Source organism: Lithobates pipiens, unplaced genomic scaffold (assembly GCF_037356315.1).
Source record: "Lithobates pipiens isolate NorthernLeopardFrog02 unplaced genomic scaffold, aLitPip1_a1.2 Scaffold_16, whole genome shotgun sequence".
NCBI classification, from domain to species: Eukaryota; Metazoa; Chordata; class Amphibia; order Anura; family Ranidae; genus Lithobates; species Lithobates pipiens.
This window is the reverse complement of record NW_027507748.1, coordinates 436671381-436684576: the sequence shown is the minus strand read 5'-3', so window position 1 is coordinate 436684576 and position 13196 is coordinate 436671381. Positions and strand designations below refer to the sequence as shown.

The following is a 13196-nucleotide window of genomic DNA, read 5'->3' as shown; positions in this document are numbered from 1 at the left end:
TTTGTGATCTATTAGGTTATTCATTGATTGTGTACATTACACCGTCAATATATTTGTGTGGAGAATTCTAAAATGATGGTGCATGAACACCACGCAGTAAATGTGTAGTGTGTGATCATGTCTGAAAAGATATTCCAATTCTAACGAGAGTGCAGTATATGTTATAAATGCACCACCCTCTAGTGGTTAGAAGTAGTGAACATTCTCAAACCATCAAAATTTACAATAGCATTAAAGAGGAAGTAAACCCTAATGGGTTTACTTCCTCTTTTTTTTCCCTGCAAAGGTAAAGCATAATGGACTACTATGCATCGCATAGTAGCTCATTATGTGTCACTTACCTGACACAGGAGCCAGCCAAGTCGCCGCTGTCCCCTGTAGTCCGCCGCATCCATCTTGCTGGTGGCGTCTCGCAGCTCCGACGAATCACAGCGGCGAAGCCGCGATGACGTCACTCCCGCGCATGCGCACGGGAGTCGCGTCTCGCAGCTCCGCCGCTGCCATTCGGCGAAGCCGCGATGACGTCACTCCCGCGCATGCGCACGGGAGTCGACAAATTAGGCAGATCCATTCCTGGACTTGCCGCATTTAGTGCGCCTGCGCGCCGCTGTCTACGGCGCATGCGCCGTAGACAGCGGTGCCCATTTTCGGGCAAATATCTCCTAAACCATATAGGTTTAGGAGATATTGCTTGGACCTACAGGTAAGCCTTAATCTAGGCTTACCTGTAGGTCAAAGTGGTTTGAAAGGGTTTACTTCCTCTTTAAACCTACAAAACTAATATATATATAAAAAAAAAAAAAGGCAATTATAATGTTGTTCCAATAATAAAAAAAAATTAGTCCACGTAACCATAGGTGTAATTTTTATTTTATTTAAGGAAAAAATGGGGAAAATAGGAATTTCCATGAAACACAGTAGACATAAGTTAGATAGCACTGCAAAATGTCTGAGAATGTTTACTTGACACCAGTCTGCTTTGCAGTTCAACAATTAGTAATTGTATGCAGTTTGTCACGGTTATCTTTTCGCACTATTATTAATCAGAAAAGTTTGAGGTTATAGGTCACAAAATGTGAATTACTAAAATTATGCAAAAATTCACTTAAAAAAACATAAATAGGTGATGCACATTAGTTTAACAAAAATGTAAACATTTTCTCCAATGTAACATGTGCATAAAACAGAAAAAGGGAAGCAACACTGCAGTCATACAGTTTCAGTAATTCATACAAGAATATTATTTCTTATGCATTAACTAAACCGAGGAGCAACTGTATTCTGCTTTCTGATATTAAAGATATTGTCCATGATCATCACATAGTGGTTTTTGCTGTTAATACTGGTTTTAAAATGACAAAATTGCAGGACATAATGTTTTCTGGAAGAAAAAAGAAACAGTGAAGACACCAGTGTTTGGGGACTCCAGAGCAATTTGTTAAAACATATTATATATGAACATCCAGCAGTTCTAACCAAAGACGTTTCTGTAGCGTAGTCTTTTCTGGGCAATTGGCTTAATCATTATTTAAGTGCAGGACTGGTTTAACATCAGCAACAAAAATGCTGAATTACATGACCATTGGGGTGTTGAAAATGCACTCACAAGAATCCCCAACTGTGCCATCCTTGTGCTTTGTGACTACTGCACAGGCTCTACATGAGTGCCAACATAGATGATTTTCCTGCTTGATAAAATCATGTGATTACTGACATCATTGGGATTACAGTATTTATGTTGCACTTGTCTCAGTGAGCAGAGTCTGAGTATTGTCATCCATGCAAGTGTCTCTGTGGTAGACACCAGCAGTTTATGCCCTGGAGGGTCAAAGAACACAAGCAATCAGAGGCAGGCACAATGTTGAAAACCCATGAACACAGCCCTACAGACCCATTAAATGAACTCCCACAAGCCAAAGTGCCAAACAGAACCCAAGGTTAGTACTCATTATTTAAGACTACACTCAGAATGCTTAAAACTTACTTTAAGTGTCCACTGCCCTTTACAACAAAAATTGAACTAAATGTACACATTAGAATCACTTTTCAGTACTACTGGGAAAGGAAAAAAAAAAAAGGTTTAAACATATGTTTCTGCCATTAGTTATAAGGCTTCCATGTCATGGAAATGAGTATGTATGTAAGAGGTGGCTGCAGATTAATGCTCACACCATGCAAACTTTTCCATTAGGAAAAGTCCTTTCATCTGCCCAGCTCATGTTGATATAATTTCTTAAGTAAGAACCAGCATGGATGCAAGCTGGCTCATTACCCAGACTGCACACGCGAGAGCAAAAGTAAAAGAATAAAAAAAAAAAAAAAATGTTTCATACAATGGCAGAAACAAATGAAGAGAAGACTATATTAGAAAGAGAAACTGTTCACAAATGAACAGCTTAAGGCAGCTGTCAACAATGTACCCCACACCGGGAAAAAAAGAAAAGAAAAAACAAAACAAAAAAAAGTCTTTTAAAAAGGTTGAATGATAATGACACTGTGCATTGCTACATCAACCACCACTGTACACTCCAGGAACCTTGTGTAAAGAATGGTTAGCCACTGAACAAGTTATTCCTGTCCAGACATTTACTACAAATGTCAAAACGCTCAGAAAATAAAGCCGACTTTTATATTTTCAATAAAAAATTCTGAACTGGGAATCTCACATCTAAACACAGGAACAGCATGTCAGTTATGAATAAGCATTGTTAACTACATTCGTAGAATTGTTTTAGTGCATTGCATTCTTACAAAAGGAATATGTCGCTCCCCTTCATGAACAAGCCCACCCCTCCCGTGTCCCTTCTACTGTCCTACATTATACAATTCAGAGAACTAGCCTAAAACACCGACCTCCTGTGATGCTATATCTGCATTTCACAAAAAGTGAAACCTTACTGTCTTTGATCAAACGCATAAATGTGAAACGGAGAGTGCACTTAAACTGGAAAAAAAAATCCCTATGAAACCCAAATGGACCTAATCCGTGTATTGTCACTGCCATGGAGAAATTTTGTGCCAATGTGTCAACTTGGACATACTTAGCCAAAGAGTTCATTCTGGCACAAATTTGGTATTCAATTACACATTCACGTTATAAAGTTAAATGAGACAACCGCTTTGTAAAGCCCTTGAGTGTCCAGGATGTCTGCAAAGACGCTGCAGGTGTCATGGCACCAAAGGGGTTTGTGCATCGGCCAAAATGAGGTAGGAGAAATGATAAGCTGATTGGAATTTGCCTGTAACATCCAACTCCGCAACCCTGTTTTGTTCCCTTTCTACAGTACAAGTTTAGGTTGATTCACTGCGTGCACATTAACTGCAGATATCTAGGAAATAATATAAAAAAATAAAAATAAAAATAAAAAAAAGAAGGCAGAAGGATGAGGCGGCGCTAATACTGTGACACATTCTGTAGGGATATACAAGTCAAAAAGAATGATTTGCATGGACTTAGGCAAAGTTCAGCAATGCACAACATTGGCCCAAAACTTTGTGCAGGTGAAAAATAAAAACATTAGCTGCTGCCCTTCACATTTTATAAATACATTTTATTATATGAACTTTCCTTTGTCAGATTCAACATAAACAAAATTAAAAAACAAAACAAAAAAACACTAAATTAAATAACTGAAATATTAGTAAGCCTGGCTGTGCATTATCACAAAGGCTTGTTACGTTCTCCTGGTCTGCCCTCTCGTGTTAGAAACAACTCCATTTTTCATGGTGACAGGGTGCTTTTAATGTGGTTTGATTTTTGCACTTCTCATGTAGAAGTTAACTTAAGTAACAGGAAGTGTCTAAGTTAGTAAAAGCTTGCTGTTCCTGTCAAATCTCAGATGTTTACAGCACTCGAACACAAGAGTTGCAGCCTCAGCTGCCTTTTGCAAGCTGCAATAAAGTTTTCTCATCTTCTCCCCTAAGTTAGAAACAAAAAAAGATCCACTAAATGAATGCAAACTCCATCTTGAACAAATATATCATCAGTGCGCAGGTTGTACTCCAGTTGTAAATGATTTCAAGTTACGGAGATTATGAAGACTGTAGGGGAGGTATCAGCAGTTTCCACGCATTACCAGCTCAGTAGAGAACTCCTGCCAAGGGTCATGAAATATACTTGACTGCTTCCGCCAGACCGTACGGAAGCAAAGAAAACCTGAGCGATGAAACAATGGTAAGAATTAGACAAAGTTCTTGCACTGAGAAGATGATATATACACATTCCACAAAAACACTGATTAGTTATACAAACATAATAAATTACAGATGAAACTTGGTTCAAAAGCAACACTACAGCTTTAGTTCACATAGATACACATTTCAAATGCAACATAATATCCTGGGTGGGGTAAGACACCGCTCAAAAACAACTCAGATGTAAATCTGGCTGGTTATAAACTCACTGCAGCGCTGCTCCAGCCACGTCCCATGACACGTTTTGCCCCACCTACCAGGCTTAGTGATCTCTGTGACCAAGTTCCGGTAGGCAGAGTGAAAAATGTCAGGGGACGTAGCAGGAGCAGCACAGGCTGAGGTCATACACAGTCCTTTCCACATCTGAAGCAGTGGGTTGGTTTTGAGCGGTGCCTTACCTCACTATGTGTCCACACTGAATTTGTGCCCGATGCCTTCTCCCACTTTCTGAATACCAGGAGGAACACCTGTTTGAGAAGTGCTCCAAGTCTACACATGAGCACAGAAACATAATATCCTGCTTCAAAATATCTCAATGTCACAACTCAGAAGAGCTGCCCCTGTTAGACCAAGACTCAAAAAACTCAGTCATTCTACTATAACTCAGTCTAAATAGTCTGAAATGACAACTGCTGATACCATAACCAACCTACCACTACAAGTCAAAAGAGCAGAGAAGTCAAGCAAAAAAAACGAACAAGAACATTTTGTTTATACACCTACATTGACTAAAAGGAAATGTTCTACTCTACACAACTACAAACAGTTAAATTATCTAAATACCACCAAATGCTACTAGTTGTCTGATATACATCTTTACCTTATCATTTCTTTCACACAAAAATTTTAGTCTTTGTGCCCTTTTATGCATAAATACACCATCAAGATGGCCAGTTTCTACAGATCGAATTTCAATGGCTTTCTCGCCCCATCCCATTATCTGGTTAGATCGGATATATGCTGTAAACATAAAAGAAACATGAACAACCATAGCAAGCAATGTCATTAACACCCAAAGCAATAAAAAGAAAATAATAAACTGTAATTACGAAAAAACAAAAACTAAAAATAAAAGGCAGAAATGTTTAGGCAAAAGAAAAACATGTTCAAACAGAACCCTAAATGAAACATACCAACTGATGTAGGCATTTCTCCCCATTGAAGAACCACATCTTTGGTGATCCTGCCATATGTATTGACATAAACTCCTTCATCTTCGTAACAAACTAGTAACTCCATGCCATCTGTATTTGGGAGGATGATAATAGCATGCGGCTGGATACTGCTCTGGATCTAGAACAAAATAACAAGCTTTAATGCTGAACATACACACTGCAGACCACACAGACCTTTGTTCAATATAGAAACTACAATAAAATCTGCATGTCAGTTTTACTTGTTTGTACGCTTGATTTTTAAAAGGTGGTGTGTGTTTTCAGACACAATGGGGGTTATTTACAAAAGGCAAATCCACTTTGCACTGCAAGTGCACTTGGAAGTGCAGTCGCTCTAAATCTAAGGGGAAGAAGTAAAATGAGTGGAAGCTCTGCTGATTTTATTATCCATTTATGTGCAAGCTAAAATGCTATTTTTTATTTTCCTTGCATGTCCCCCTCAGATCTACAGCGACTGCACTACCAAGTGCACTTGCAGTGCAAAATGGATTTTCCTTTAGTAAATAACCCCCAGTGTTTATAATTATACAACCAAAGCAAAATTAATGATTACAGATACCCTCAAGGCAATAAAAACTGAGCCAATCTGAAATCTTTGATAAATACCCTGTATGGAGCATGAGGGGAAGCGATGAGAGCTTTTTCTAGTCCGTTTCATTGCTTTTGTTGAATGAACAAACACTAAAGCCTAGTACATGCCGCGCTTATTTTCATTCAACCCAGCGGGTTGAATAAGAAAAAAAAAGCCTGAAAGCTCAAGTCGGAGCCGCTGTACTAACAATTCGGTGTTAGTATAGCAATCTCCCCTGCTGTTCGATTGTGTTCTGACAGGGGAACGGCCCCTCTACTAGAATACTCTGGTCAATTCTCTCAGCCATTAGCTTCTGTTGGAGCGGTTGCCATACACACGGGCCGAATGTTGGCTGGTTTTTATTTAACCCATCGATGCCGCCCGACATTCAGCCCACGTGTACTAGGTTTTAGAGTGCTTGTTTAGGCTTCCTTTCTATAGAGTTTTTTTTTTTGCAGAGCATGCTGGGAATTCTCAAAAGTTTTCTACTGCCGAGTACTTCTCTCAAAATCCATACAACTCTGTTTTGTAAGCAAACATAGCAAGAAATCAAACCAGAAGGCAGTAAAGTCAAGGGAAAAACCTTGAATTATATACGTGTGTGTATAATATACACACACACACACACACACCTCAGCATAAAGGAATACACCCCTTTGAAAAGTAAGAGTGTAATCAATATCTCAATGAACACAAGACAAAACTGAGTTTTATTGAACATTTGTTAAACTCATTACATGAAAGGAAGGTTAATAATATAACTTAGATTACAAAATCTTCAGTCTAGTATTTTGTATGACCTCCATGATTTGTAAGGACAGCACCACGTCTTCTATGGCATGGAATGAACAAGTTGGCAACAATATTGCAATACCCATCTTTTTCCATTCTTCAAGAACGACCTCTTATAGAGCCTGGATGCTTGGTGGAGAGTGATGCTCAACTTGTCTCTTTAAAATCATCCATAGGTGTTTGATTGGGTTTAGATCAGGTGACTTCTCTTTCAAGATAGAGCAGTACATCTGAATTCATTAGACCATCAATGAAATGCAGCTCTCCGACACTAGAAGTACTCATGCAGCCCCACAGAAGGACACTGCCACCACCATGTTTCACTGTAGGCACCATGCATTTTTCTTTCTACTCCTCACCTTTGCGACACCATACCCTTTGGAAGCCATTTATCTTTGTCTCATCACGCCAGAGTACAGAGTCCCAGTAGTCATCTTTTTTAGTGTGGGACCTGGCAAATTCTAGGCAGGCTTTTTTGTACATGGGCTTTAGGAGAAGCTTCCTTCATGGATGACACCCATGCATGACATTCCTCTGCAGTGTACACTGCGTTGTGTCATGGGAAACAATCACCCCTAATTTAGCTTTCTACTTCTTTAGCTAACGGCAGTGAACTTGCATGGCAATTTTCTTTAACCCTTCTCTTCAGAAGACTCCCCTGTCGAGATATTAACTTCCATGGATGGCCTGGACATCTCTGTAAGATGGTTGCAGTTCCATCTTTGTTACATTGTTGTATCACTTTTACTGCAGTATTCTGACTGATAAGTAAAGCTTTGCTGAGCTTCTTGTTGCCTTCACCTTTCTTGTGTAAAGAAATAATTTTCTGTCTCAAGCCTTGTTGACATCTCTTTCATGTGGTGCCATTGCTGACAGCATGAAATGGGAAGGGGTTTTTTTTTTTTTTTTAAATCAGAAAAATGTTTCATTACGCCAATTGCCATACATCACAGGTTACAATGAATACAACAGCGGGTATGTGAAAAGAAAAAACAAAAAGGAGGTATCAGCTGCAAAACATTAAATTCAAAAACATACCATGTAAGGGATGGGAAAATATCCCAGTATAAAAATTAGACCATCATAAAACCAGTGAAGTAATACCTACTAGGTTCAGGATTATAAGATCAACAAATGAGCACTAAGTGGTATATTAGCATCATGAAACATAAAAAAAAAAAAAATAGTAAAAAAACGTAGCAAACATCCATGTTGGGTGGGGGGGGGGTCAACCCATCCAACCAACACAGAAAAACATATGGCCAACTGGGCCAGATCTTGAATATGGTGACCTTCAACCTACCCTCTCCTGAAAGAACTTGCCCTTTCTGAACAGGGAGTACGGGTAGGGATTGTATTTACATAATAAAATATCAATAACATTAGGACTTGCTCTATTTCCAACCCCAAGAATCTGCGTTATCCTTCAATGCAAGCTTGCATACCCTTTACACTTGTAACAGTCAGTGCAAAACCAGCTGTGAAGGCGCTAACCCTGGAGTTTCCAACTAGGCCTGCCAAATAAGAATGGAATTTACAATTTGCATTTCTATGCCGATATGTTAACTGTTATTCAACTAGAAGATAGTTGACCTGTTCTACCCATTATTCCTAGTGAGAACATGTGGGGAGAACAAGAATCTAGACACTAACTTACATGCTATATATAGTAGTCTGAGCACTGCTATGTTGATGGGGGGCATATATATTTCTTCATCCACAGCTCCTAAGATGCAGATTAAAGGATCCAATGGGACATTAACCTGATATACAGATTGCAAGCACAGCTCCCAAGTTTCCCCACTTATCTCCCCTAAGTCCTGTGTCCATCCCCACCTACAGAGTAAGGTTGACAGGTCCTGCATAGAGGACAGTAGGGTTAAAATAAATATCAGAGATCAGGAAATTTTTCTCCTGTCCTTAAAAAAATATCCCTCAATAAGGAATGACTTGATAATAAAAATGTAGATATACATCCCTGGGCCTCTAGAGCATGTCTCAATTGAAGGTACTTATAAAATTGCTATCTGGGTAGGTTATATTCTGCCTGAAGGTCTGCAAAGGACTTCAGTATGTTATGGTTATATAACTGGGAAATGTTGCGAATGCCTGCTGACTCCAATGTCTGAAAGCTTTCTAATTTATATACTTCTGCAAAAGTCAGATTGTGCCAGCATGGTGTTTCGCTTAGAAATCCTGAAATTCCTAAACTGTTTTTAACTATAGCCCAAAGTTTCCTTAAAAGAATTACGGTGGGTGCAGACTTTGGCAGATTAGGTAATCCAGCCTCCAGACCTGCTAAGACTGATGCGGCTAGTATTTTGGACTGCAATAAGTTACAGATCGGGTCAGATTCATTTGGCAACCTGAAGCCACCCAGATGGAGCTGAGAGGCGTAAAAATAAAGCTTAGGCTTAGGTACCGCCGCCCCGCCTTGATCATTATTGTATTGCAGTGTGGAAAGACAAATCCTAGCCACTTGCTTTTTCCAAATTAGGGACCTAATTAAAGTGTCAATACGAGTATACCATCTGCGGGGTATCCACTGCAGGGAATTGTGCAGGACATACAGCAGTTGGGGACACCAAACCATTTTAATTAGGTTTATCCTACCAATTACCGACAGTGGCAGCTTACACCAAGTATTACACGTCAATTGAAGTCTCTAAGAGGGGGAGTAGATTTTCCTCACAATTATTAGAGTGGTTGGCAGATACCTGCATGCCTAAATATTTAAATGAGGTAACTAGACTAAGGGACTTTGCACCTGGTAACAGAGCTGTTGGGTCATCCAAAGGTAGAAAAACCGACTTGCTCCAGCTGATAGAGAATCCAGATAAAGAACCAAAATCCTGTATCACCGACATTGCATTGGTAAGGGATGTTTCTGTATCCCCTAGATAAAGGAGTGTCATCGGCGTATAGGGAAATCCTTTCCTCTCCAATTTCCCTCTTAAAGCCTGTAATAAATTGGGATGACCTTATGGTGTCTGCCAATGGTTCCAGGGCTAATGCAAATAGCAGGAGCAACAACAGGCACCCCTGCTGCATGGCCCTGAAAAGAGGAAAAGGGTCTGTTAGATCCCTTTGATGCGTATTATAGCAGTAGGTGCTGCATATAGCAATTTCACCCAGTTGATAAACATATCTCCCAATATAAAGCACCTCAACACTTCCCACAGATATGGCTACGCGACACTGTCTAAGGAAAGAATAGCTCTATGACCCAGTTAATCAACAGGTAATTGAAGGTTAAGGAATAAACAGATACTTAAAGCTGTAGACCTGGAGGGAATGAACCCCGACTGATCTTTGTGAACAATTTTGTGAATGACTTTAGCCAGCCTGGTAGCTAAGACCCTGGCTAATTTTACATCTGTCGTCAATAACGAGATAGGCCTATAGGAGTCTGGGGAGAGAGCATCTTTACCTGGCTTTAACAGTAAAATAATGGCTTCATTCATAGACGGGAACAGGCTCCCAGGATTGAGAGCATCTAAAAAGACCTCCCATAAGCGTGGTACTAGTATCTCAGAGTATCTCCTGTAAACCTCTGCCAGAAAGCCATCTGCTCCAGATTTGCCAGGAGAGGAAAGAGCCAAATCCTCCAATGACTCTTCATCATTGAGAGGAGCATTCAATATCTCTCTATCCGAGGCAGGGAGTTGGGGAATCTGGCTAATATAGAGAAAGGACTTAATTTCAGCTAGGTTGGTGACACTTTAGAAGAGTACACATCAGCATAGAAATCCCAAAATGTTGAAAGAATACCAGAGTGGGAGGAAACCAGGTATTTTAAGGGGTTATAAATTGCTTCTATATGGGAGCATCCTCTTTGTGATCTCACCATCATAGCCAGCATATGCCCTGTATTTTCCCCCTCCCTGAAATATTTCTATTGAAGAAAGAACCTTTTTATTGTCAGCCTTTGTTAAAATCATACATTTAGCTAGATGTTGAGCCTCAGTCTAGGCTCTTGCAGTGTGTTCAGAAGGGGAGTCAACAAAGGCAACTTCCTGCAGTACAGAATATTCCCAGGATCTGGTCTTGGTCTTAACGGCAGTAATTGTTTTGATAAATTGGCCATGTAGAAAGGCCTTCAGTGCATCCCAGAAAATTCCAAGGCTAGCCAATGATTTAAATGAATAAACATGGTAAGGCTATTGCCAATGGGATAAGGATTAGGAAATAGCAGCAACCAAAAATAGGTTAATTTTACAACACAAACTCTTAACTATACCAGATGTGAGAAGCTGGACACACAGGGGAGAACTGTCAGACTTTCCAGGATTGGACTTGGTCTAGGCAATGATGAAATACTCCCCTAAGGCCGCGTACACACGGGCGGACTATCCGTCCAACTAAGTCCGTCAGACAATCCGACAGACAGTCCGTCCTACTTTTGAATGAACGGACTTGACCACACACGACGAACAGACAGTCCGCTGAAAGCTTGCGCGATGACGTGTACAGCACGTACGATGGGACTAGAACAGGGGTTGACAAATTTGTTTGGAATCTGGGAGCCAGCTAAAAAAGTTAGGAGCCAGGTCCGTGACGGCGATCTGGACCTGTCCCTGGCCTGACATGGAGACAAGTGAGGGGAAGATAGCCTCCAGCCCCCCACATATGAGATCACCTCTCATTGGACACACCGCTTGAGTGCTAAATGGCCGCTGTGATTGGCCATTTAGCATGATCTGTGATTTGCTGTATCCAAGGGACACGGCCAACACAGAACTTCCCCGATGTGCGCCCATGGCGGCGTTCAGAGGGGAAGTAAACAGGAGGATGTCCAGGGACGCCCTCCCGGCAATTGGTGTCCGTGCTGTAGACATCTTTTGTCTATAGCGCGGGCACGAAGTGGTTAACAAAAGAAATAAAAAAAAAAAATAATAATTAAATAATATATATATATATATATATATATATATATATATATATATATATATATATATATATATATATATATATATATATATATATATATATATATATATATATATATATATTATTTAATTATTATTATTTTTTTTTTTTGTAAAAAGTAAAAAAAATTATTTTAATTAGGGGAAGGAAATGGGCGGGCAGTGAAAAACAGTCAGGGAGCTTCACTCCATTAGGAATTATCATTATTGGAATAGGGTGTAATTTCTACATCCACCACAAGATGGCGCCAGACTACCGAAAGATTTTAGTAGGCCGCAAAGCCGCGGCCTCAATTACTGGCCGGCGCGGCCCGATGGAATTGCGCGGCGGAGTTCGGGGTCCAAATGGAGACAGGATACCCCAGCAGCGTTGCCCCAGTCGCCAGGACACGAAATCTAGGCGCAAATGCGACCTGGCGACCGGGGTTTGTCGAGCCCTGGACTAGAAATACGACGTCCAATACACTGCAATGCAACCTTCGGCCGTGTAAATCCTTTCTGAGCATGCGCCATACTTAGTCCGTCCAACTTGCCTACTCACGAGCGGACTGTCCGCTGAAACCAAGTTTGGACGGACAATATTACGGAAATTCCGAAAGACTTAGTCCGCCAGACTGTCCGCTGAAAAAGTCCGCTGAAGCCCACACACGAGCGGATTGTCCACTGAAACACATTTCAGCGGACCAAGTCCGTCAGATAGTCCGCCCGTGTGTACGCGGCCTAAGTCTCCTCTTCACGAGTTTACTTGATACCGTGCAGAGGAGACTAAGGGGAGTTTTTTCATAATTATTTCATTATTTCAATTATTTCATAATTGCCTAGACCAAGTTCGATCCTGAAAATTCTGCCATGCGTGGCCGAATGGCATAAATAACATTTAACCTGTGGGCGTTTTGCCCTCCATACATCCCTTAGGCTCAGCTCCACCAGAAGCCAAACAAAGGAGGTTGGACCTCTCCCAGATCTTTGTTGTGAAGCATTAGTAGAGGATTTGTCAAGGTCTGTATCCAAATTATTATTAAAATCCCCTACAATAAGTGTGGGAATACTAGGGTGATGCGCTAGGAAATTAGCCAGAAGTTTAATGAGCTCTACAGAAAAGGGAGGAGGAACAAAGAAGTTAGCTATAATACGGACCTCTAGGTTACACAAGAAAAAAATATAGTGACCATGTGGGTCAATGAGTGAAGTTGAGCATGAGAAGGGAACATTCGGACAAACCAGCACACTAAACCCTCTGGAATAGGAGGAGAAGACAAGAGTGGAACTGGGTGCAGAACACGCGGGTAGAGAATGGGGATGCCTGGGTAGGAGACAAATAAGGTTCAGGTTGCAACATAATAGCGTAAGCAAATAGAGGCATAGGATAGTTCACGACCAAATGATTTACTCCTGCAAAAGAAATAAATAAGTAAATAAAGAACCCAGGGACCAACAGGGTCTAACATTTTTCGATAGCATGTAATGTCCACGAGGGACCAGCAACCAAGGGGCTAAGTTTAAGAGCCTGCACAGAGGAGCCAACAAATAACATAG

General features: G+C 40.6%; 1 protein-coding gene across 4 annotated transcripts in view; it reads right to left on the bottom strand.

Annotated features, from left to right (window-relative positions):
• Positions 1–854: 854 nt before the first annotated feature.
• MAP4K4 (mitogen-activated protein kinase kinase kinase kinase 4) overlaps positions 855–13196 on the bottom strand; it is a 271290-nt gene continuing 258948 nt past the window's right edge. For all 4 annotated transcript variants that reach the window (XM_077482654.1, XM_077482655.1, XM_077482656.1 and 1 more), the window contains 3 exons: positions 5328–5487; positions 5015–5154; positions 855–4156 (listed from right to left, as the gene is read on the bottom strand). In XM_077482654.1, coding sequence (XP_077338780.1) covers positions 4073–4156; positions 5015–5154; positions 5328–5487 — 384 coding nt within the window. In that variant the 3' untranslated portion in view covers positions 855–4072. The remainder of the gene's footprint in view (positions 4157–5014; positions 5155–5327; positions 5488–13196) is intronic.